This window comes from Trametes versicolor, assembly GCF_000271585.1.
Source record: "Trametes versicolor FP-101664 SS1 unplaced genomic scaffold TRAVEscaffold_2, whole genome shotgun sequence".
Classification (NCBI taxonomy): domain Eukaryota; kingdom Fungi; phylum Basidiomycota; class Agaricomycetes; order Polyporales; family Polyporaceae; genus Trametes; species Trametes versicolor.
Window position 1 is genome coordinate 3,120,550 of NW_007360322.1, and position 22,144 is coordinate 3,142,693.

At 58.2% G+C, this 22,144-nt stretch overlaps 6 protein-coding genes across 6 annotated transcripts; 2 read left to right on the plus strand and 4 right to left on the minus strand.

Annotated features, from left to right (window-relative positions):
* Positions 1–360: 360 nt before the first annotated feature.
* Positions 361–4,606, minus strand: TRAVEDRAFT_62924 (uncharacterized protein). The gene is made up of 3 exons (XM_008036136.1): positions 4,166–4,606; positions 2,605–4,112; positions 361–2,538 (listed from the first exon to the last, which is right to left on the minus strand). Exons 1-3 carry the CDS (start codon positions 4,543–4,545, stop codon positions 695–697), a joined length of 3,732 nt encoding a protein of 1,243 aa, XP_008034327.1. The 5' UTR covers positions 4,546–4,606; the 3' UTR covers positions 361–694.
* A 2,550-nt stretch (positions 4,607–7,156) lies between these two features.
* Positions 7,157–8,910, minus strand: TRAVEDRAFT_17762 (MFS general substrate transporter; the record flags this gene model as incomplete). Its single annotated transcript, XM_008035299.1, has 5 exons — positions 7,157–7,320; positions 7,385–7,564; positions 7,678–8,569; positions 8,620–8,701; positions 8,753–8,910. The coding sequence occupies 5 exons, from the start codon at positions 8,908–8,910 to the stop codon at positions 7,157–7,159; spliced, it is 1,476 nt and encodes a 491-aa protein (XP_008033490.1).
* Positions 8,911–9,710: 800 nt separating this feature from the next.
* On the plus strand, positions 9,711–12,823 carry TRAVEDRAFT_17763 (DEAD-domain-containing protein; the record flags this gene model as incomplete). Its single annotated transcript, XM_008035300.1, has 5 exons — positions 9,711–10,032; positions 10,100–10,523; positions 10,579–11,977; positions 12,039–12,139; positions 12,199–12,823. The coding sequence occupies 5 exons, from the start codon at positions 9,711–9,713 to the stop codon at positions 12,821–12,823; spliced, it is 2,871 nt and encodes a 956-aa protein (XP_008033491.1).
* A 45-nt stretch (positions 12,824–12,868) lies between these two features.
* On the minus strand, positions 12,869–14,693 carry TRAVEDRAFT_34533 (Queuine tRNA-ribosyltransferase; the record flags this gene model as incomplete). The annotated part of the gene is made up of 12 exons (XM_008035482.1): positions 12,869–13,113; positions 13,164–13,289; positions 13,348–13,420; positions 13,471–13,505; positions 13,556–13,591; positions 13,649–13,683; positions 13,734–13,749; positions 13,803–14,042; positions 14,096–14,162; positions 14,214–14,318; positions 14,372–14,574; positions 14,627–14,693. The coding sequence occupies 12 exons, from the start codon at positions 14,691–14,693 to the stop codon at positions 12,869–12,871; spliced, it is 1,248 nt and encodes a 415-aa protein (XP_008033673.1).
* Positions 14,694–14,940: 247 nt separating this feature from the next.
* On the minus strand, positions 14,941–19,900 carry TRAVEDRAFT_142245 (Nonaspanin). The gene is made up of 25 exons (XM_008036368.1): positions 19,668–19,900; positions 19,587–19,602; positions 19,421–19,536; positions 19,109–19,368; positions 18,991–19,050; positions 18,808–18,931; positions 18,699–18,755; positions 18,548–18,643; positions 18,466–18,495; positions 18,283–18,415; positions 18,141–18,225; positions 17,985–18,077; positions 17,846–17,919; positions 17,672–17,757; positions 17,544–17,618; positions 17,459–17,492; positions 17,075–17,401; positions 16,606–16,995; positions 16,337–16,527; positions 16,218–16,282; positions 16,065–16,163; positions 15,676–16,009; positions 15,335–15,627; positions 15,138–15,285; positions 14,941–15,093 (listed from the first exon to the last, which is right to left on the minus strand). The coding sequence occupies exons 1-18, from the start codon at positions 19,830–19,832 to the stop codon at positions 16,928–16,930; spliced, it is 1,899 nt and encodes a 632-aa protein (XP_008034559.1). The 5' UTR covers positions 19,833–19,900; the 3' UTR covers positions 14,941–15,093; positions 15,138–15,285; positions 15,335–15,627; positions 15,676–16,009; positions 16,065–16,163; positions 16,218–16,282; positions 16,337–16,527; positions 16,606–16,927.
* A 724-nt stretch (positions 19,901–20,624) lies between these two features.
* Positions 20,625–21,719, plus strand: TRAVEDRAFT_43692 (uncharacterized protein; the record flags this gene model as incomplete). Its single annotated transcript, XM_008035704.1, has 2 exons — positions 20,625–21,347; positions 21,399–21,719. The coding sequence occupies 2 exons, from the start codon at positions 20,625–20,627 to the stop codon at positions 21,717–21,719; spliced, it is 1,044 nt and encodes a 347-aa protein (XP_008033895.1).
* Between the last annotated feature and the right edge of the window lie 425 nt (positions 21,720–22,144).

Sequence of the window (22,144 nt, forward strand, 5' to 3'; positions counted from 1 at the left end):
AATTGACCGGAGGCATGCATCATGGGACCTCCGGCACCGAACGTCGTGGAGGCAATACCGACCGAACATGAACATGTACTCACCGCTTTATGTACCAACAACGCAACATCGCACATCAGCTGTCTTGAAACGATAGTGATGGAAGTCTTCAGCTCCACTAGTGCTAGGGCGCGCAACCGAGGCCAGCCACCCGGCCGGGCGCGGCGGAAGAGCGAATGCGAGTTGGATTGCTATGGATATACGTACAAACTCTATTCCGAGCTCCGCGCAGCCAGAACGTTCCGTATGAAAGACACCGATGGGAGGGGAGAGAGCCCGAGAAAATGCATGCGTGCGGCTGGCGGCGAAATGTGTACAGATGGGGGGTGCAGCCAGGCAGGTGAAGGGTATCTGGTGAAATATACTAGTAGAGCCTAGGGCGCGGGGAAAGATGGCAGACAGACAGACAGGGCAGAGTGGGGACGGTCAGTAGCGGTAGCAGTAGAAGTAGCAGTAGCTGGGCATACGGGTCTATACGCCGTAGAGTAGAGGATATACAGGGCATGGCGTATGTGCATGAGAGGAGAGGCGGGTAGTCTGTATGAACGAACTTGAAAGCGGCCGGCGCGGTCTGCAGCAACGGCAGGCTTGGGGGTAGGAACCAGTATGATACACCAGGGTTCGAGGACATGTAATGGAAGGAAGAGCATCAAAGTTACTTCGTCGACGGCGGGGCCACGTCCGAGAACGTGATCGCGAGGCAGCCCAGCCACGCCATCTCGACCGCCGCGCGGCCGATGGGTGTGAGCGAGTACACTGGGTCGAACGCGTCCATCATCTCCTCCTCGTGCACGGGCGACGGCGGCTGCGGCGGCTCGCTCTGCTGCGCGAGGCACAGGCCGACGCTCGCGAGCCCCTCCGGGATGAACTCCACGTCCTTGTCGCGCCCGGAGCACATCCCGATCACGACGTCGCCCGGGTGCTTCTCGCGGATGCCCGGGGACGGCAGCTGCGCCATCGCCTCCGCCATCGAGCCCGAGATGCTCAGGCCCTCGCTCGGGAGGCGCACGCCCGTCCCGAGGAAGTCGTGGCACCCGACGAGCCGCGCACACACGCGGAACGCGGACTTCGGGATCCCCTTCGAACGCGGAGCGGCTGTGGTCGCAGCGGAGACAGACGAGGCGCGGGCACGCTTCTTGCTTGCGTCGCCCTTCTTCTTGTCCTTGTTTTTCCGCTCGTCGAATGGCACATAGTAGACAATCAGGTACTGACGCTCCTCAGCTGGCAGGATGTACTGGGACTGGTCTTCGCCGGGGATCGTTGACAGATCGTCCGTCTTGCACGGCCACAGCGGGAGAAGCATGTGCAGCGCCTCTGGGGGCACTTCCTCGAAGACGTTCACGCCTGCGTTGTTCTTCATCGGCTGCTTGCCCTTGCTACGCTCGCCGCGGGTCGTCTTGAACGTGGGCAGCAGCCCGACGTCCTTGAACGACTCGCTCAAGTTCTGGATCACACGTTCGCGCTCCTCCTGCTTCGACCGCGGCGCGAGCGTGACCCATGGCGGCGCCGTCGACGTGAACGGCATGTCTGACGAGGGTCCCGCGGGCTTGCCAGACGACACCCGCGTGTTCTGGCCGCGAATGCGACGCGCGAGTCGGTCGATAAGGCCACCACCTGCGTGGTCGTGGTCCGTGTGTTGCTCGGCGCGCCCGCGGATGTACTCTATGCGTCCGGAATCAAGGGTAGCGAACGCCTCGGCGTGCGATGTGCGTGGTACATTCGATTGCTCGTCGTCCTCGTCCAGATCCATATCATCTTGGTGCATGGACATGCGGGCTATCGAAGGTGCGGTGCGGTCGGCGGGGGACATGGTAACGTCGAATGAAGAAGACGGGGAGCGGGTATCCAAGGACTCCCGTACGGACATCGTAGTAGCGGTCGTAATGGAAGGAGCATAGCTTGCGGTCGCGACCGCGGTGAAAGAGGTGTTCGGAAGTGACGGAGACACAGGTGCAGAGGGCGAGGACGGCGGCTCTGAGTTATGGCGTTTCGACGAGCGGTCGTCGTCGGTCATCTTCTGTCCGGCGGAGCTGGCCACGCTGCCCATGCTAACTGTCTGGCTCGCGTCCGACGTCTGGCTGGACGTTGGCAAGCGCTTCTGGGTCGAGGTCGACTTGCGCTTCTCCTTGTCCTTGCTCTTCGTCTTGTCTCGGTCCTTCTGATTCGCCCGCTCCAGGCGCTCGGCCATCTTCGCAGACGTTGCCTCGCTGTTCAGGTGGCCGTACGTGTTCAATTGGCTCGTTGTTCGTGTGCTCGTGAACTGCGTCTGCACCTCCATGGGCGCCAGGAGGATCGTACCGCTCGTGTGCACATGGAACGACGTGCCGCCCTGCTTCTGCGCCGAGCGCCCGAAGATGTCGTATTTGCGGAAGATGCTGAATGCAACCGCGCGCGAATGTCGATGAATGATAGAGTGCGGGCCGCCGCGCGTGTTTCCCCGCGAGAAAGGATCGGCTATGTGACGGACGTTTATACGCTGCGTCGGTGCCTTGGACGGATCTGTCGTGAATTGTGGCGTGTCAGCAAGCGGAGACAGGGAAGATAAGTGATCATATGCGGACATACGTTCTGTCCACTGCTTGTCGACCTTGAACCTGCCCACATACTCGTGCCGCCACAACTCGTGAATGGCGGGTCGACCTGGCCGCGTCGTGATGGCCAATTGTTGCGCTGCACCATCCGCATTCTCTTTCCGGAAACTCCATTCATCCCGGCGCACAGTATAGCCCTTGTCGAGTTTCCGCAGTTGCGACGTGAACGCGTCGTCGCTCATCGTTGTCGTACTCGAGCGTCGCCCACTAGAGATGGAGTGCACTTCCCACGGCGCGATCGACCCTCGTCGCGAGTCTGAGCCTGGGGCGATGTAGGACGGCGCGCCGGACGACCACGATTGTCGAGACGGGTCACCAAGGACGTACTGCAGATTGAAACCGTCGTATGCGTCGCTCGCACTGATTTCCGGCACGTTCTCCTCTTCCTCAGGTGGTGGTTGTACGTGCACCTGTGCTGCCAAATTTTGCCAGTCGGAGCGGGTGGTGGGTTGGCTGGTGGGCTGAACAGAGGTGCTGGCGGTAGGGCCCAGCCCGAGCTCGTCGTCCATGCTTCGGCTCATGCGCCGTCCGCTGGCGAGGATCGTCACTTCGCTGTCCTCGCGATCGCGCGCCGAGGGCATGGCGTTGGGGATGTTCCATGGCACGCTTCCGCGCCGGGACTGCGAGGGGGAGGAGACAGGGCTCGAACTCGACTCGCCGCTGCTGTCGCGTATTCGGGCGAACGTGACAGGAGAAGACGTACCCGGGTCCCCGCGATCATCCTCGTCGTCCTGCTCGATGAGGCTCATCGTTATGCTCAGACTATCGTCGCCTTTCCCCGCTATTCGGCTGGTGGGGTAGTGCCCGACGTTTCCGCCACCGAATGTGTGCTGCGATGCTGCGTCGGAGATGTCCTCTCGGGAGAAATTGCGATAGTCGAATTCGACGTCTGTGTCGAGCTCTTCTCCATCGTCGGCGGGGTCGAGCTCTGCTTCCGAATCGGTTTCGATACGTGGAGGCGAAGGTGAATTCGACGGCCCTGACTGCGCGTTTATGGGAAGAGAAGGTCTACGGGTGCCATCGTCTATGGCGCGCATCTTCGCTCTCGTCTGCCGTGCGGCCTCTTCTTCGTCTTCGTCTTCAGGACCTTCACTTGGGTGAACCCTGGGTGTGCGCGATCCGTTACTGAGCCCCGAGACGGACGGACGTGGGGTGCGATCCGTCCCACTGGTACTTGCGACAGTGAACGGGCTGATATGCTCTGTGCGACGAGAAGGAGCGTTGGGTCGCGCGGCCCCGAAGGTGAAGGTTGATAGGTTGGAATAGATGTCGTCCGTGGCGGTTAGGAAGTTCGCATTGTCGCTGATGGTGGTGGTGGTTGGCGGTGACGGTGCCGTCTTAATTGCCGGCTGATGGAGGATGGTGGGAAGAGATGTTCTGCGAGAGGATGAAACCGAGGACGATGGCGTATGTGTTGCGCGTCGTGGGAGGGGACGTTGTTGCAACTGGGGAGGACGTGACACGGTCGTGCTACTTTGCGCTCTGAAAACGGAATATGGGATGGAGGAATAGATTTATGGGAGAAGATTACACACTGGTTGGGAATGGATCTACGCCTTGAGGATGGGAGATTGCCGGCTAGCTCATCAATGCCAGCACGAGGAATGATCGGTTTGCCAATGTTATAACGAGCGCGGTCGGGGTCGCGAGAGTCGTCGGCAGGATTGTAACCTAGGAACGCAGATGACGACGAGGCGGAGGACATCTGATCGTCAGACGCGGTAAGAGGGCCGTTCGTCGACTGGGGATCAAGAGGAGCGAGGGGAGCGCGGCGAGGGAGGAGATGGAGGTTTGCCGCGGCGGAGGCAGAGAGCGAGGACGAGGAGGAAGAGCGCGTAGAGAGCGATCGGGGACGAGACCTAGGCTTTTCAGGCTGGCGAGACTGGGACGGGGCGTCGCGCTTGAAGTGGAACATGGAATTGTGCGAGGGTGCGGGGGCTCGAGGGAGGTCGGAAAAGCAGACGAGAGTCAGACCGAAAACATACGCGGGGGTGGGGAGGAGAGGGAGGAGGAGGAGGATGGGTGTCGAGGACAATGGAGGGAACACGCCTCCCACGTGGGCTCCGCTCTTGTGCCCAGTTTGGACGTGCAGTTGCCCGTGTTTCAGCCAGCGGAGGTCTGAGACGCCTCGAGGCTCCCAACGCTTTATACTCCTTCTCTTCTTCCGTCTCCCACTCTGTTCATCGCCGATGGGACGGACGCTGCACTGGCCCTCCGCGTCCGACGCGACTGTAACGCACTGCAGCGCCCAACTCGGGGCGCTGCGCCCCCCGCACACGCCGACAAAGACCGCCCGCGCCGGTGCCCAGTTCGACCGATCCCAGATTCCTACTCTGACTCAATCTACGACGCTTCTTTCTTCTGGCTATCCACAGCCAAGTGAGGGCTGTTATTGCTAGAGCGCGTCACGAAGTGCACCATTCATAGCATGTCAAGACCGCCCGCCTAAGCCTGTGCAAGACGTCGCGTCGATCGACTGGCGCCCGCCCGAATGACAGACATACGGACATCCTGAGCGGTTCACTCTCATTAACGCACAGGTCTGCCGCACTAGAGCCGCCTTCGCCTTCAATCCGTGGCGTTATCTGCCTCCATGTCGACAGCGTTGTGTACCGAACTCAGCCTCGGCGCCACTCGGTGTACTATCCCGGAACCGCTCCCGCGTCTCGAGTTAGGCTCGTACACCTGAAGGTGGACGATAATCATCACTCCCCGGTCTCAAGTATCCCCGCCAAGATAACGCCGGGATTCAGAACTCGGTGTCATAGCGACCCTTGGCGGAGAACGGTGAAGTCTACTGCACTGAGGTGCGTGCAATGGCCGCCCTCGCTCTGCGACTCCCAAGCTGCGTTTGTCAGTCGCGTGTGGTTGTACCGGCTTCTTAATCTCCTTCGTGCAGAGGACTGCAACGTATAAACGGCATCCGTAATAGCCACGGATCAACGCCATCGCGCAGCGTTCTCGGCGGCGCGGGACGCTCGTGCCCTCTTTACGTGGGACTTGTCAGCGGCCTTCTCCAGGTGGGTCCCCCCTTGGTGGACCATTTGGTCCGGACAGGCCGGTGACCTTCGACAAGCCATTTTGGTTCAGTTTACCGTCCAAACCCCTCAGACTAGTAGGTGCAACGCCTCGAAAAAAAAACCAGATATCGTGGAGAGTGCTCGAAAACTCCTCAGGGAGAGTTTTAGATCTGATATTGCGTTGAATCTTCTTCTACTAATTACATTGCACACCAGCAGCGTGATATCATTCTATTTCAACCAAACTGCTCCGTCGGATGACCAGCTCCCGATTGAAGTGATCCGAGTTCCAGTAAGCCGTCGTGCTCAGTGCTTGTCATGATTTCCAGTGCGACAGACCAAGCCGACGGCCGCGAGTATGGCCACTTCAACTTCAAGCTTGGCTCGCCCCCGGCGGGGAACAAGAGACAGGACGTTCTCCGCCTGCATCCGTCTGAACCACGAGTGTATGACTTCTCCCTAGGAATCCAAGTCCGAACGCCGACTGTAAGCTTTGCAATCTCGTATCTCCGAATTCAAGTTGGTCCGGAGTGTTTAATCTATGCCCGCTGGAGCTTGAAGGTCCTGGCCCGGTTAGGGTCTCCCGACGCCGATGATGCGCACTGCCAGCATGAGCCCGCATGCAGACAGCTCCTGCGACCGGGTCCCCGCAGCGCAGGCTTCTCCGGCAGCTCGAGCGGTGCGACGCATATGCGCATCTGACTACATAGTCCCGACGCGCTCCGTCGGTCGCACTTCTGTGTCTCGCATATGATAGCGCCGGTTTCTTACCCACATGTCTCAAGACCGCAGACCCAGCGCAGCTCCGAGACCTGTCTCTCCGAGCCAATCTTAGCCAGGCGGCCGATCCGAGCGCATCGCTCGCGCACAGTCAGCCGCGGCGATTTGGCAATTTGCCGAGCGGGGAAGAGGGCCCACGCGGAGATCGAAGGTTCATACTCGTTACGCAAACCCGGGATCACGGATGTGCTCGTCGTGGTCCCCGTGCGGCGCGCGCCCATGCCATGGAGGGCGAGCGGATGGACGCGTTGGGAAAAATATCAGATATGCCCGGCGTTCTAGGGCGTTCATCGCCCTACTGTGATCTATGGAACACGAAGCGGGCCCGGGCGGTGGGCCCTGCAGATGCAGAGATGCAGATGCCAGGCACGATGGGTGCTGTACCGTGTTTACAGAGAGGTGCGTCAACGGTCAAAACGAGGTTCCTGTGTGTCGGGTCCATCGCACATCGCACATCGCTGACGAACGCGACACAGGGTCCCGCGATCCGGATATGCGCAGGCGGGGTCGGGCGGGCGGCACCCTGAGCAGGAGACCACAGCGCGACTCGGGAGTTCCTGGGCGCGCGCGGTTTGGTCGGACATCTGCATACGAAGTACAAGAACGAGCTGTCCGGGTATCCAGATGTTACGGCATGGAATGGGCCCGGGCGACATACGCCCCCCAAGAAAAGTACGGATGCAGTGAGTAACCAAGGTATGTAGACTTCCTGAACAACACCGGGCCTCATAAACGCCATCTCGGCTCGCCCGGGAGGAGGCCACGATTCTTCCGGATGTAAAAAGCCCGTAATCCCAGCGCGAGCAGGGCCCCGAAGAACATGAAACCGGCGTTGGTGTAGTGGCCAGTGGGGAACGCCGGCGCCTCGGAAGCCTTGTAGATGAACGTCCCTGCAAGAACATCACGGGAGTCAGCTCTCGCCCGCACGCGGGCCAGGGTGCGGAGTAAGCTCACCGGTGATCTGGCCGATGGACGCAATGGACACGTTCAACGGCACGGCGAGCGTCGACGCGCCGGTGCTGCGTAAATTCCCAGTGAGCCAGCTGAGGCTTGGCGCGGAGATGGCGAACGCGAACGGCAGCGCGACACACAACACGCCATAGCGCGCTGCGAGTGCGGTCGACGGTAGTGACGCTGGCGCAGAAGCAGGTCAGTGCATCAAATCAGAAAAATACAACTATAATCGGAATACAATCGTCCGGAGGGATGATTATATGGGGAAGAAATTTTCAAGAATAGCAACTCACCTTCGACGAGGAACATGATACCGCATATCAGGAACGAGCCCGCGGCGCCCAGAGCTCGCTTCTCATACTTGTCTGCCGCCCAAGCGACGCAGACACATACAACGAAGCCGATTGCGTACGGGGGCACCGTGAAGAGCTGCGCCCGGAGGCCCGCGTATCCCAGTTCCTGCACGATCGTCGGCGCGAACTGCGTCATGCTCGCGTAACCCACAGAAAACGCGACGAAGAGGAGGTAGTGGGCGTACAGGCGCCAGTCTCTAAGTGTCTCCCGCGCCTGGGGCCAGGTCAGCTTGTCATGCCCGAGGGACGCGATGCCCTTGATGCGCTCGGTGGCCAGCTCGCGCTCCGCGGAGGAGAGCCAGGAGACCGTCTCAGGGAAGTCCGGGAAGGAGAAGTAGACGACGACCGCGCAGAGGCAGGAGGGCGCGCCTTCGAAGATGAATAGCCAGCGCCAGGCCTGCAGGCCCGCCAGTCCGTTGATGAGACCTACTCCGTATGCGATGGTGCCGCCGAATGCACCGCCGAGTGTGGCACAGGCGACGATGAGCGCGATGCGGAGGGCACGCTCGTTAGGCTTGTACCAGAAGGTGAGGAAGTAGACGATCCCGGGGAACAGCCCTGCTTCGAATGCACCTAAGAGAAAGCGGAGGACGAGGAGTGATGCATAATTCCGGCAGGCTGCGGTGATCATAGTCATCGCACCCCATCCGAACATGAGGAAGGCGAGCCACCGGCTAGGCCTGTACTTCTTGAGCATGTAGTTTGAGGGCGTCTCGAATATAGCGTATGAGATGAAGAATATCATGAGCGCGATGAGATATTGATGATCTGTTAGACGGAGGAATTGTGCGAGGGAGTCGCCAGCATCGTTGTTAAGGATTTTAGCGTTGCCCTGATTGTAGTTAGTGGGTGCATGTGGCAAAGTAACAGCCATGGACGCACAATGTTGAACCTATCGATACAGCACAGGAAGTAGAGAAACATGGATGCCGGAACAATGCGCAGGTCTAGTCTTCGTACCAGTCTGCAAACTGCATGAGCGCGAAGGGAGTGAGTGGATTCAGGGTCTGCATACCTTCTTTCGGCATCAGGGTCTACCACATAAACAGAGCTATTGGCGCTTCCAACGTCCTCGTAGTGGTGGATTGATGGCTGTTTCTCCTCTTTCTCGATCTCGACACTTTCAATGTCAGCCGGAAGAGTGGGACTCGGAGGAGAACCGTGAAAAGCCATCAGGGACGTGGAAGATGTGGCGGGTCCACTACGCCTCCTCCGCGAGCACCACACTTTAAGTACCCAGTGCCTAGGCATACGGTCTCATTTGGAGATGTCCAATAGAGAATAGAACCTGCGAAGGAGGGTATAACGGTCATCTGAGGGTGCGCACGAGGTCCCATGCACGGCACCGTATTGGCATCTATTCTCGCACAGGCCTGCTTCGCAAAGGCACCACAGCTTGACCTGACGAGATGGAGCAGGAAGTCCTGCCATAGGGAGCTATAGGGAAGCGTTCGCGGGACGCCGGTGTTCGTGGCAAGCGAGTTACCGATAGAAAAGAAGACAACGTGGCGCAGCAGCGGTGAGAGCTAGCACAAGTATAGCATCACAAGCTAGGCGATGCAATATCATAGACCCAGGTAATAACAGACTTTGGCATCGAGGCGTACTCAGCCGTGAAATCGAGCTAGATGCCAAGATACATGCGCAGGTCGGTTCGACTGGACAGTAGTACTAGTATGGCTGCATGAGTCCGGGCGGGAGTTAACGGCCCAAGGAAAGAGCGATGATGTATCCAGCATTCGTAGTCCGAGATACAGCAGTGCAGCATGTCGTCGTAGCGTTGAAACCCCAGTGGAGAAGGAACGAAGAGGCTGTAGCGCGCATCTGATGCCCGCCATCAGTCGGGATTTCCCATTTATGGATAGCGTGCTTACGTGATCCATTTTTTGGTCTTGCGTCGATCGAGTGGTCTCTCGAGCCGCGAATGCTTGGCCATCCCTTCATCTCTCCTTACACCACCAACCGTCCTCAAAATGCCTCCGACGAAACGGAAACATGCCGAGTCTGCTAGTTCCGAGTCCGAGTCTGACGGCGGCTTCTCCGAGGTTCCTCTCGACGATGCTTACTCTGAGGATGAAGTGGACATCTCTTCTGCTCTGACCGGGAAACGTGCTAAGGTCACCCCGCGGGTCAACAGCAAAGGAGCGGATGACGACGACGACGACTTGCAAGAGTTCATCAGGGAGTCGATAGCGAAACGGGACGTGAAGGAGGGCACCGAGATGATCAAGAAGACGAAAGGAAAGTCGAAAATCGTCAAGGGCGAGGTTGGCGGAGGAAGTTTCCAAAGCATGGGTATGTGCTTTCACGCCGTCCGATTCTATCCTTTGACCAGTGACTGATCTGTCCGCAAAACTGTCAGGTCTATATCCCTGGCTCTTGCGATCCCTGACCTTGCAGGGGTTCCGTATACCTACACCCATCCAACGTCTGGCTATCCCTGCACTACTCTCCAGTCCTCCTCGCGACCTCGTTGGAATGGCTCGGACAGGTTCTGGGAAGTCTCTTGCGTACATGGTCCCTCTAGTACAACGTCTCGGAGGTCGGCATTCCGGTACCTTCGGAGCTCGCGCTTTAATTCTGCTTCCCGCTCGTGAACTTGCGCTGCAAATTCTCAAGGTAGGAAAAGAGCTTGCGCGCGGGTGGCATGCTGGCGAGGGCGACCACGCGGGCGAACACAAGGATACGGAAGACGGGAAGAAGGGTCAAAGCCTGCGGTGGGGTCTTGTCGTCGGTGGTGAAAGCTTGGACGAACAATTCGAGATGATCTCAAGTAATCCCGACGTGTATGGATCTTTCGTCATTGAATCCAGCAGTCGCTTATCTTTCTTGCGTCTCTAGCATAATCGCCACGCCTGGTCGTCTGCTTCACCTCATCGTCGAGATGAACCTTGACCTCAAGTCGATAGAGTATGTCGTGTTTGACGAAGCCGATCGCCTGTTCGAGATGGGCTTCCAGACCGCCCTCTCCGAAATTCTGCACCGTCTTCCCCTCACCCGACAGACGCTCCTGTTCTCTGCAACACTCCCGAAGTCACTCGTTGAGTTCGCAAAGGCTGGTCTCCAAAACCCCAAGCTGGTACGACTCGATGCGGAGACAAAAATCAGCTCCGACCTCCGGATGGCCTTCTTCTCTGTCAAGCAAGCTGAGAAGGACGCATGTTTACTCGTGCTTCTCCGCGACGTAATCGGCGTCCCCTACGGCAGCACTGTGCCTGAGGTCGACGAGGCGTCTGAACATAGGAAGGGCAAAGGCAAGGCGAAAAAGTACTCCGAGCACGCGATCGCCCCACACCAAACGCTCGTCTTCGCCGCCACAAAGCATCACGTCGAATACCTCACCAATCTGCTCAGCACCGCCGGCTACGCGGTCTCGCACATCTACGGCACGCTCGATCAGACCGCTCGCAGCGAACAGATGGACAACTTTCGCCGCGGGCGCACGAGCATCCTCGTGGTCACGGACGTCGCCGCCCGCGGTATCGACATCCCTGTCCTCGAGAACGTCGTCAATTACGATTTCCCGTCGGGGGCCCGCGTGTTCATCCATCGTGTCGGGCGTACCGCCCGTGCAGGCCGCCAGGGCTGGGCTTGGAATTTCGTCATGGCCGCAGAGCTGCCGTACCTGCTCGACCTGCAGCTCTTCCTCGGGCGCCCCGTGAAGAGCGACGTCACGGGGACCAGCGATCAGGCGTACACCGAGTCTCTCATCCTCGGCCCGTTCGAGCGCGACAAGGTCGACGAGGAGGCGGAGTACGTCCGAAAGCTCTACGATGAAAACCACAACCTGAACATGCTCCGCGACGTCATGCGCAAGGGCCACGGCATGTACGAGCGCAGCAAGGGCAAGGCGAGCCCCGTGAGCTACCAGAAGACCAAGACGATGCTCAAGGAGAGCCGCTGGGGGTACGCAGGCACGGAGTCCACCACGCACCCTGTATTCTTCCGGCGCAACCCCGATGCGGCGGTAAAACTCGCCGAGGACGCGCGGCGGCGGGCGCTGCTCAAGGTCGTCGACTCCTTCCGTCCGGTGGAGACTACCCTGGAGATTGGCGCGAAGGGAAACTCCGAGATTGCACAACTGATGAAGCAGCGGCGCAAGGCCCTGAGCAAGGCGGCGCAACGTGCTACCTTGGCGTCAACGTCCGCCGCGGCGATGGTAGAGGACGAAGATGCTGGCGACGCGGAGCACGGGAGCGACGAGGAGGCGCCGGAAATGGCAGACGAGGCCGACATTATGGTGCGTGCCTCACGCGCTAGTGTCCAGGTGCAATACTCATGCGCACACACATACGATCCAGGCTGTGTTTGACATGACGGCCAAGAAGGCGCGGGGCTCGAAGTTCCGTGACTCCGAGTTTTACATGTCACACTACCAGAAGGACGCCGACACAGAGAAGGGGTACGATGCGCGCCTCATGCACGAGACAGGGGTGGACGTGGCTGACGCTGTCCACACAGGTACTCACTCCGCGACGGCGCTAGCTTCGTCGAGCAGGCCCAGAACGTCGCGTTTGACTTGGCCGGCGACGACGGGCGTTCGCAGGAGCGCGCACGGCGCGAGATGAAGTGGGACAAGAAAAAGAAGAAGTTCGTCAAGGGCACCGGTGAGGGCGCGGACAACGTGAAGATGGTCAAGACGGAGAGCGGCGCCAAGCTGCCCGCGACGTACCGGAGCGGGCGCTTCGACGAGTGGAAGCAGCAGCACCGGGTCAGCATTCCCCGGGTCGGTGAAGCAGAGGAAGAGGGCCCGCGGAGGGGCGGCGGCGGTCCTGGCGGCCGGAAGTACCGCCACAAACAGGTCGTTGCTGCGAAACCCCTGGATAAGTTCCGCACCGACTACGAGAAAAAGACCAAGAAGTTCAAGAGCTCCGAGCAGGAAGGTGGCGGAGATGGGCCCTCGAGGGGCGGTTCTTCGCGGCCTCCCCCGGGGAGGAAGGGTCCCCGGTTCGGCGGCAAGCCAATGGGCAAGGTCAAGAACGAGCTCAAAACGGTGGATCAGATCCGGAAGTCGCGCAAGGTCGCAGAGCAGAAAAAGGCCAAGAACGCGCGTGCACCGCCCCGCGGAAAGGGCAGGCGGCGATAGTGCTGTTTACATTTTTTCTGCTGTATTCGATCTATCGGAGTTGTATTATGCCGCATCGGAATACTCCCATTTTGTGTAGTCTCCAGGATTGACCTTGACGTCGGGGCGACCTTCGAGCAGATCAACGCCCACGCTCCTCAGTGCGTTGACGCACCATTCCGGGTATCCTGCGTCGCCGAAGAACTTCGCGAAGAAAGTTTTGAGGTAGTCGGGGAATGTTCCGTTCATGATCGCGTCTCGCGCGCCGCCCATCACCCGGGCCTGAAAGACCAGGTTGTGCTGTGTTATTGCTGCGGGGAATGAGTAAGCTTATCACTTCTGCTGGGGACAAGTCACGTACCATGAGCGGCAGCGGTTTCAAGGGTAATGTTGTGGTGCAGTATCGCCCGCGATGTGCCGCTTGCACATGTGGGACAAGGACAGCCCGCCTCGATCGGGGACATGTCAGCTGCGTGTTTGCTTAACCCTAGAAGACAAGTTTAGATGCTCCGGAGAACATAGCGGTGTTTTTTCAAAGAACCTACGAAGGTTCAGAGGCCCGTTCGATGTCAGCGCAACGCCGAAGCGCGCCGTCCGTGTGGGAAAGACACAGTCTGCCTATACGGAGGTGAATTATATCGGCAGGGAGAGGTACATGAAATACTGACCATATCCACTCCAAGAGCAACGCAAACGAGTAGGTCTATGTCACTGTCAGCTCAGTCATGTCTACTAGCGTTATGCCGCATATACCTTCGGCGAAGCCGATACCCATGGAGTACCGCGGCCCTAAATCACGTCCTTCAGTGGTGCTGGACACCAGTAGTGTATGTCATGACGACTTACTATCTTCCGGAAGCTTGTCTGCGCATTGTTTTATTCTGGAAGAGAGGTAGGTGAAAGTGACCATGAGACGGCACAAGTTACCTACACTCGCCAGAATATTTCTTCGAACCGAATCAATCTTCCGCCTCTTGAGATGGAGAAGTTTCATTCTCACCTTTCTCTTCCCCGCCGCTCAGGCCGCCGATAGCGTAGCCTGCAACTTTGTCCTTACGGGCGATCATTTCGTCTAGGCACTGGTCGCGAAGATCGGGGTCGAGGCCGCCCTGAACGATAGCAAAGAGGTTTTGTACGTCGTCCTTGCCCGACCTTTGGTGGAATTCGATACATCGGTCGAGCCATCGTACGGTCCTCCACATCGCTTCCCCGACGCGAGGTCCTACGGTGAGGCTGGATACTATGGAAGATGCAGTCAGTACGCCTCTCCACTATGTTCGACGGAAGACATACCTACGTCGTCCAACTGCATAATGATGTCTGCGCCTATTGCGTGCTGTATGGATATACTCTCCTCGGGCTATGGGCCGTCTGAGGTTAGTTTCGCCATAGATATGGCGTTCGAGCGTACCGTGAGCATAGTAGGTTTCCCGTCAAATGGACTTGCGAAGAGGGCGCCTTCCTCTGTGATTTTCGTGAATTTGCTCAATGATACCAGCTGGAATCCTCCGCTATCCTAAAAGAGTGTTTAGATGCTAATCGGAGGCGAAATGGCGGGCGCGCGCATACAGTGAGGAGGTTATGCTTCCACCCTTGGAACTTGTGTGCGCCGCCAGCTTCTTTCAGTACTTCTATACCCGGTCGTAGGTTCAGATGATATGTGTTGTTGAGAATGAGGTTTACGCCGAGCGCCTCGACTTGCTGAGGCGTCAGCCCTTTGATAGCGGCCTGGGTGGCCACGGGCATGAACGTAGGAAGCATTGTCACGCCATCTGCAATGTAGGACATGAGTTACAGAAAACATTACATGTGATTGAAACGTACGCGCGAGCCGCATTTTCGATACCCTAGCACGGGTCGTGTGGCACTTGGCCAGTACTTCAAACTGCATCGCGATGGCCCTCAGGTTGGCTGCTTCGACGGGTTTCTACTGCCGGTCCTCGAGGAACAACTCGTTGATGGAGATGACCCTGGATGCGCTGATGGCTGATGGGGGTGAGCACACAAAATTTGGAGAAAACGTGGTGGCGGTAGTGTGATGAGGCTATTGGCTTCCCGATCCGATCTGCCCTCAAGATCCCGACGGCGCGTCGCGTCTCGCGGGCCACTTTCACCTCTACCGCGTCTAGCTCCCCCATCGACATGCGGCTCTCGCGCAATGGTCTTCGATCCATAACCTCTTTGAATGCGGCCGTCTGGCATCCTCAGCGGCGACAATGCCGTAGCGTACACTCCCTGGGTGACCTGTTTGAAGACCTGAAGTCGCGTGAGCTGGTGGCAGATGTGACAAGGTATGACCATATGCTTCCCCTCCTTTTGTTTCTCATTCAGTCAGACCTACGCAGTTTCAGTCGGCGACTGAGAAGCCTATGACCGTCTACGTCGGGGTAGACCCTACCGCACCCAACCTACACGTCGGTCACCTCGTACCTCTGCTATGTCTACTACACTTTCAGCTGCGAGGCCACCACATCATTCCCCTAGTACGTACAATGGCTCACGCATTCAAACATAGATTTGACTCAAGGACAGATAGGAGGAGCTACGGGACTTGTGGGAGACCCTTCAGGACGTTCGACGGAGAGGCCCATGGCTACGCCCGAGACCATTGCGCACAACGTCGATAAGCTGACGACGGGCATCACTCGATTTTTCGAAGGGGCAACGAAGTACACGGATAAGCACATCGTGCCGATCATTCGACCGAACATACATCCGCCGAACGTGCAAAATAATCTCACTTGGCTCAAGGAACTCAACCTGCTCGAGTTCCTCCGTACAGTCGGCTTCCACAGCAGAGTGAACACCATGCTCGCACGAGAGAGGTGAGGGACATGCTTGATTTCACCCGTGTCAACCCTGACGTGCAGCAGTGTACAGGCCCGTCTCGCTTCACAACAGGGTATCTCTTTCACGGAGTTCACCTACCAGCTCCTGCAGGGGTACGACTTCCTGACACTGTACAAGAAGTTTGGTTGCACCGTCCAGATTGGGGGGTCTGACCAATGGGGCAACATCATCGCGGGGATAGACCTCATCAACCGCACCAACTCTGCGCCCGGAACTGCGCAAGACGGCACAGCGGAGAAGGCGTTCGGCCTGACCACCCCGCTCTTGACCACCGCGTCCGGGGAGAAGTTCGGGAAGAGCGCGGGGAACGCGGTCTCCCTCAACGGTGAAGAGACCAATGTGTACGATTTTTACCAGGTCGGTTGGTTTACCCGGGTGCCCGCTATGCTGGGCTAAGACGATGATATCTCAGTTCTTCCTGAGGACGTCAGACGCGGATGTCGGTCGCTACTTAAAGATGTTCACGCTCATGTCCCTCGAGGAAATTGATGGGCTTATGCTTGAGCACAACGTAAGTCTTTGCCTCGTACAAGCCAGATAGCGTACCCACTAACCTCCTTGGCAGCGCTCCCCGGAAACTCGTGCGGCCCAGCGAAAACTGGCGGAAGAAGTGACCCTATTGGTGCATGGAGGTATGGCTCCCTGACCACAGCCCTCCACCCCCCTCGCGACTAACGGTACGACAGTGGACGGCGTGTATTGCGCGAAACACGCAACGAAGCTGCTGTACGAACATGACATCGCAACTGCCAAACGCAAGGACGTGCTTAACGCTCTCTCGGATAATCCGGTCATGCATCTGTGCACCGCGTCTGAGGTGCTCGACACCCCGCTCGTCAAGCTCGCGGCCAGATTCGGCCTCGCGGCGTCAAATAGTACGTGGCGTCCACACGCATCACCTGGGCTCGAGCATCCCGTGGACGAAGGACTGACAAAGGGCCTCGGCCTCACAGGTGCCGCGCGCCAGCTTGTCAACGCCAAGGGACTTTACTTGAACAATACACCCGTCGCCGACGTGCACCAGAAGCTGTCCGCCACAGACCTTATTGACGAGGGGGTTGTATTTTTACGCGCCGGCAGCCAGAAGCAGGCTGTGATTGTCCTGGTCGAGAAGTAACGGTTGTTGTGGGCGTGTAATTAGTGCTGCATATGTAGTCGGCGCGTCTAATAAGATAAAAAAAGTATCGATACCAAGAGCACTCCTCCCCGCGGAGGTGGCTCGGCGCCCCGTATAAATACGTATGCAGCGAGCACATGTGGGACGCGAGGACCGCCCTAGTCCACACGAATAGCGCTGTACAGCCTGCGCACGGCCCAGTACGTCGCCAAGAACCCGATCGTACCTAGATGCGCAAACGGGGTCAGACGGGTGCGGTGGTGGCGGCTCTGCGCGCGCCACGCGTTCGGAGGCGGACGACGCACCTGTGACGAGGAAGTCGAGGAGCGCGAGGAGGAGCAGGTACCCGAAGTACAGCACCGTACTCGAGAACGAGTCGAGCGAGAGCCGCGACGCCCAGTACACGACCCCGTAGCCGAGCAGCCAGAAGGCGCTGCCGCCGCCCGTGAGGAACGCACGCCAGTGCCACCGGTAGTCTTCGCGACAGAGGATGAAGTACGTGAAGAGGATGGTGACCGTGGCGGTCGTCAGCGCCACGAGCGCCGCGGTAAGCGCGAGGAAGCCGAATGCGTAGTATGCGCGCGAGGCGAAGAGGCTCGAGAGCACGAAGTACAGCTCAACGAACGCCGCACCTGCACGGTGGTAACATGTCAGTCTCGGTAAGGAATTGGAATGTATAACAGGCGTACCGAAGGGCAAGATACCCGCCAAAATGGTCGTGGCCTGTCGCACTGATGTAAGCAAGAGGGTTCATACTCCCAATGAATCGCGTACCCATGGACGCAAATAGGTCGGCTGCGGCGGAATCTGGCGCGGAATCTGGTTTACTCTCACAGGATGGGCAATTGCCTGCGTGTATGGGTTCAGCACAGGACGTGACGAGCTGCACCGTGTGAGCCTACCCCGTGTTTGGAACCGAAGTAGGAGCCTATTGCAGACAGAGGGGCGGAGATGCCGAACCACAGGACGATGATCAAGAGCAGGGTGCCTGAGGGGAACGCGGTGAGAATCGAGAGGCACACGGAGAGCTCATCGCGTCCGATGTAGACCGGATGCGAAGCGAGTGAGGGACGTACCGAAGGGCACGGCACCCGAAGAGCCCGCGGCGACTAGGAATAGATCAAGTAGGAAGACGATTGCGAACACGACCCTGTAACGCAACACGGGGGGCATGTCGGAACGCTGGGTAAGAGAAGGGGGGCATGTATAGCTTACGTGGGCATGAGGGTGGCGGTAAGGAATGAATTCTTCCGCTTGTTGGCGCCTCCCACTGACGCGTAGACTCGGCTTGAGATATAGCCACCGATGCTGTTCAGGGCACGACAGGTCAGCGTGAGTACGTACGGAGCATTCTCTGTGTAGGGTCCTTACCTGCCGAAGAAGGTCCAACAGATCATCATCACGGTAGCAAGTGAGCCGCGGTTGGATGGCGACAGGAACCCAAGTAGCGCGAAGACTAAGAGCCCATAAGCCTGTGTGTTCCGCCACGAAAATTGCGGCGCAAGAAACTAACCCAGGGTCACTGCGACCATCGCGCATAGCTGTGCACCGTTACCAGCGAGGATGGAAAGTACCATCGGGTTCTGTGGCGTCCGGAACACTTCTCCATGAACTAGCTTCCAGCCCCAGTCCTCTTGGACATCTTCCTGCGCATATAGTCAGCATCTGAGCGACCGTACATTAGGGCGGCACATACACTCAGGTCTATGGCATTGTACCGTGATATCTGGATGGAGTATTAGCGCGTTCGCAGCAACACCGTGGACCCGCCGGCTTACATCACGCGACACAGTACGCAGCAAGATCATAGACACCATGACACACAGGAAGACCACCACAATGACGGCATTTATGAGGCTAAACCAATGGATACGCTGCCAGACAAACCACTGTCAGCGTCCGCGGTTCCCAACTGTCTTCGTCACTCACAGGGTCGAAGATATGTAGGTAATTGTCCCATCTTGTGGCCCACGGGGTATCCGATTCCTGTACCAAGACGTCAATGGGAGGTTCTATCCTCAAGTTTTGACGTGCATACATTCCACATGATTCGGTAAGTGTACCGCACTTGGTTGTCTGACGTTTCGCTTAAGATAAGGGGTGGGACAGACGAAGCACAGTCCAATTCTCCATTGGCTGGCGCATCCTGTGACCCTCCACGACTGTGGGAGGTGGACTGGAGTCAGACACATAGCACAGGTTCGCACTGCATGTACATTACCTGGTGGGCCAGACGAGAACACCGACGATGCGGTAAACGCCAGGTGTGGGCGAGTGGTATCTGTGTATCCAGGGGTGTTAGGTAACGGAGAATTGCAACAGCTGTCAAATGCACCGACCTAAGTACGATGTCGTAATGGTTGTGCAGCGCAGGCATCTCCTCGAACTGCCCCTCGTCGTTGCCAAGATTGAAGCCCATATCAAAGAAGAGCTCTCCCGTCCGCTTATCCTCTTTCATTTCAGCGGCAGGAAGGCCGTCCACAAGCCAGTTGATAGCATAGTCTTCCCGTATGCGATCATTGATGAACTTGGCGTCCCCAGATGATATGGTTTCCGTGCACAGAGCCCGACAGGTTGCATTGTCTTGCATCATTTTGATCTATATGTATCCTTAACAAAGGTCGAGGTGGGTCCACAAGATATATGCATACATCGTATGGCGAGTTGAATATACGGTCTCCGAACAGGATAGACCCCAGAGACTCGGGCTGCTTGGTCGGGCCGCCCTCGGGTTTGCAGAAGTGGAAGGACGGGTTGTAGTAGTCATCTGCGGGATGCTGTAGCCATTGCACGGGTCCACGTCGCGCGGCGACTTACAATTTATCAGGGATTTCTACGCGCGAACGGGGAAGCGTGAGTTCGTTCTAGCGGTCAAATGTGGGCTAGCACGGAACGCACGAGTTTGGCGTTGTCATTCCCCGCTATCATGGGTGTCAGGGCGTTGACGAAGAGGTCCACCGGCTCTCCTTCGTGGAAGTCATGCGGCGCCGCGCCAGGCAGATAGAATGCTTGCGCGGTAGAGAGTAGCGAGAGCGCGAGGAAGCACAAGGCAGCGCGCGGCATGGTTGCCAAAGAGGGTGATGCCCTTGCGGGATGCTGCCAACGGCGGCTAGCAGAGCTTCCGAGTACGACGAGTTGGGAGGTGGTGGTGCGGTGTAAAGAGCGGCGATGGTGAGCCCGCAGCAGAGCCTGTCCGGAATGCCAGTATGTGTGACGGTGGATGGCCGCTCGCGCCTGTCCAGAAGGCCCACGCGCTGGCAAGCGCTGGCACACGCTGCGTGACCGGCGCGTCGGTCACTAAACGTCACGTTCTGTGCCCGATCGGGCGTCTATCGTTGACCTCCATCTCAGCCGATGCATCCATCCTGACGCCCATGCTGCACGGCGTCTTCTGAGCGCTCCCACCGCAAATATTAGTATCTTGGGCGGTACTTAAGGTGCGGATCGTTGCAGACAGGGGAAAGCGCATAAAGCTGGCTGTGTTGTTCCCTTATATGATCCCCTCTGCTGACACGCTGACTACCAACACTTGTGAACGAGATAGGCTTCAAACCCGCCGGCGCCCCCAGTCCAACCATCATCCACCCCACATGCTTGCCTCTGTCCGGCTCACCCGACCCGCATCTGCGACCCCAAACCAACTCTTGTAGAGGAAGTGGTTGCGTACAGCCTTCCTGGTATGTTCTCCGCGCAGGCGCACAGGCCACCAGCCATGACAGGCTCCCTGTGTGTATATCGGTAGACTGTCGCAGTGTCCACGAGGTCGGCGCCCGAATTCCGCCCGCCCTTATATTCGAGCCCGACGGCCCGTGGCGAGCCATACAATCCCCCCACTCTCCCACCTTCATATCTACCATGAACACCTCAGGCTTCATGGACAGGCTTCCCCCGGAGCTTGTCGCAAACGTCTTCGACTATGTGCAGGCTGCGCACGCACTTTCCGCCGCGATGCTCGTCAATCGGCAGTGGTACATGCACGGCGCACGGAATCTACATGCCCGGCTCGTTCTAAGGATCGGCCTCAACATGTCTATAGATTCACAACACGCAGTCATGTCACTGATGAAACGCCTCGTTTCTCCGACGCTCTCTACTGCTCCTCTGGTCCGCCACCTGGTCGTCGATGGCGTCGCAAGCGCCGAAGTCCACATCCTCCTCCTCGACATCCTACATCGCGCCACTGGCCTGCGCTCGCTCAACGTATGGGGCCTCGGCTTGACGCAAAATCGGCCATTCTTCCCACCCGACGCGTTCTCCACGCCACATTTTCTTCCCAGCATTGTGGCGTTCAACGTCAAAGCCGGGTTTGCGCCATACCTCGGGCCCCTCATCCACGCACGCCGCATTCACGCGCTGCGTGTACACGAGGCGATAGATGACGTGCTCCTCCGCCGCATTACGGACTCTAGCGGTACCCTCGCGAGTGGGATCCATAGCCTAGAGCTCGTCATCTCGGCCCAGACCGGTGCTGTTGCTGTAGAGCGAATGGAGCACCTCGCGTCCGCGCTCGAAAGCGCTCCCTTGCGCGCCCTTGCGGTGCAATTTCGTATAGGGTCCGTATCATGGATCGAATTCGAGGTTCGTCTAATATGACATTTCGTGGAAGCCGTTTTGTTCACGATATTTTAGGACGCTATCGGGCAGATGGGCCCCTCGTTGCGTAAACTCGGCAACTTAAGCATCCTCGGCCTTACTACCAGCCCTGATCCGATTATGCACGTCTCGGACTCGGCGGAACTAGGGACCGGGAAACAGCGGCGAGAGCGGATGACACGGTCATTGGCTGAGCGGCTCATTGCGGACCACGGCCTTTCGCGACTCAGCCGCATCGACCTGCGGTGGCACGGGTGGAAGGTGAAGGACGGACAGCTGCACGCGGTGGCTGAATCGGAGCTTCTGAGGCAGCCGGCCAACTGGGTCTACAAACAGTTCAGCATCGAATCCCCATGACGGTGTCCTCCCAAACGGTTATATCCGCCAAGGCCTTATCCCACAGGGAGTGGTCAGTGATGTCAGTGCTTCCAAGCGGGGGGCTTGGGTGGCCCACCGTGCAGTGTTCCGTTCCAAGTCAAGGTCAGTCTAACCTTCGGTCGTATTGCTGGGTATGATGTACTCACACGATGTCGCTCTAGAATCCCAAGACGTCATACGCCTTCTTCGAACCATCAATGTGCGGACATTAGCAGCCGAAAGCAGGACTAGAGAACCGCAAAATTCACCCGCTCGCACATTTGTGGTCGAGAAGCCTGGGCGGCGTACGGCGTCATGATCTGTGCCTCCAGTCCATATGTGGCTTCCGCGGCTTCCAGGATGGTTCTCATGCATCGGTCCTCTTTCCCCCATTAGACGATTCTTTCTCAGCTACCCATACATAC

What these genes read in the sequence shown, in the direction of transcription:
- TRAVEDRAFT_62924 (XM_008036136.1), bottom strand. Translation starts at nt 4,545, where the DNA reads ATGTTCCACTTCAAGCGCGACGCCCCGTCCCAGTCTCGCCAGCCTGAA. An exon ending in CGTAGATCCATTCCCAACCA is followed by an intron (nt 4,113 to 4,165) that starts GTGTGTAATCTT and finishes TTCCGTTTTCAG; the next exon opens with AGCGCAAAGTAGCACGACCG. An exon ending in CGACAAGCAGTGGACAGAAC is followed by an intron (nt 2,539 to 2,604) that starts GTATGTCCGCAT and finishes AATTCACGACAG; the next exon opens with ATCCGTCCAAGGCACCGACG.
- TRAVEDRAFT_142245 (XM_008036368.1), bottom strand. Translation starts at nt 19,832, where the DNA reads ATGCCGCGCGCTGCCTTGTGCTTCCTCGCGCTCTCGCTACTCTCTACC. An exon ending in GATGGTCGCAGTGACCCTGG is followed by an intron (nt 18,226 to 18,282) that starts GTTAGTTTCTTG and finishes ATGGGCTCTTAG; the next exon opens with TCTTCGCGCTACTTGGGTTC. An exon ending in ACCGCCACCCTCATGCCCAC is followed by an intron (nt 17,920 to 17,984) that starts GTAAGCTATACA and finishes GTTGCGTTACAG; the next exon opens with GGTCGTGTTCGCAATCGTCT.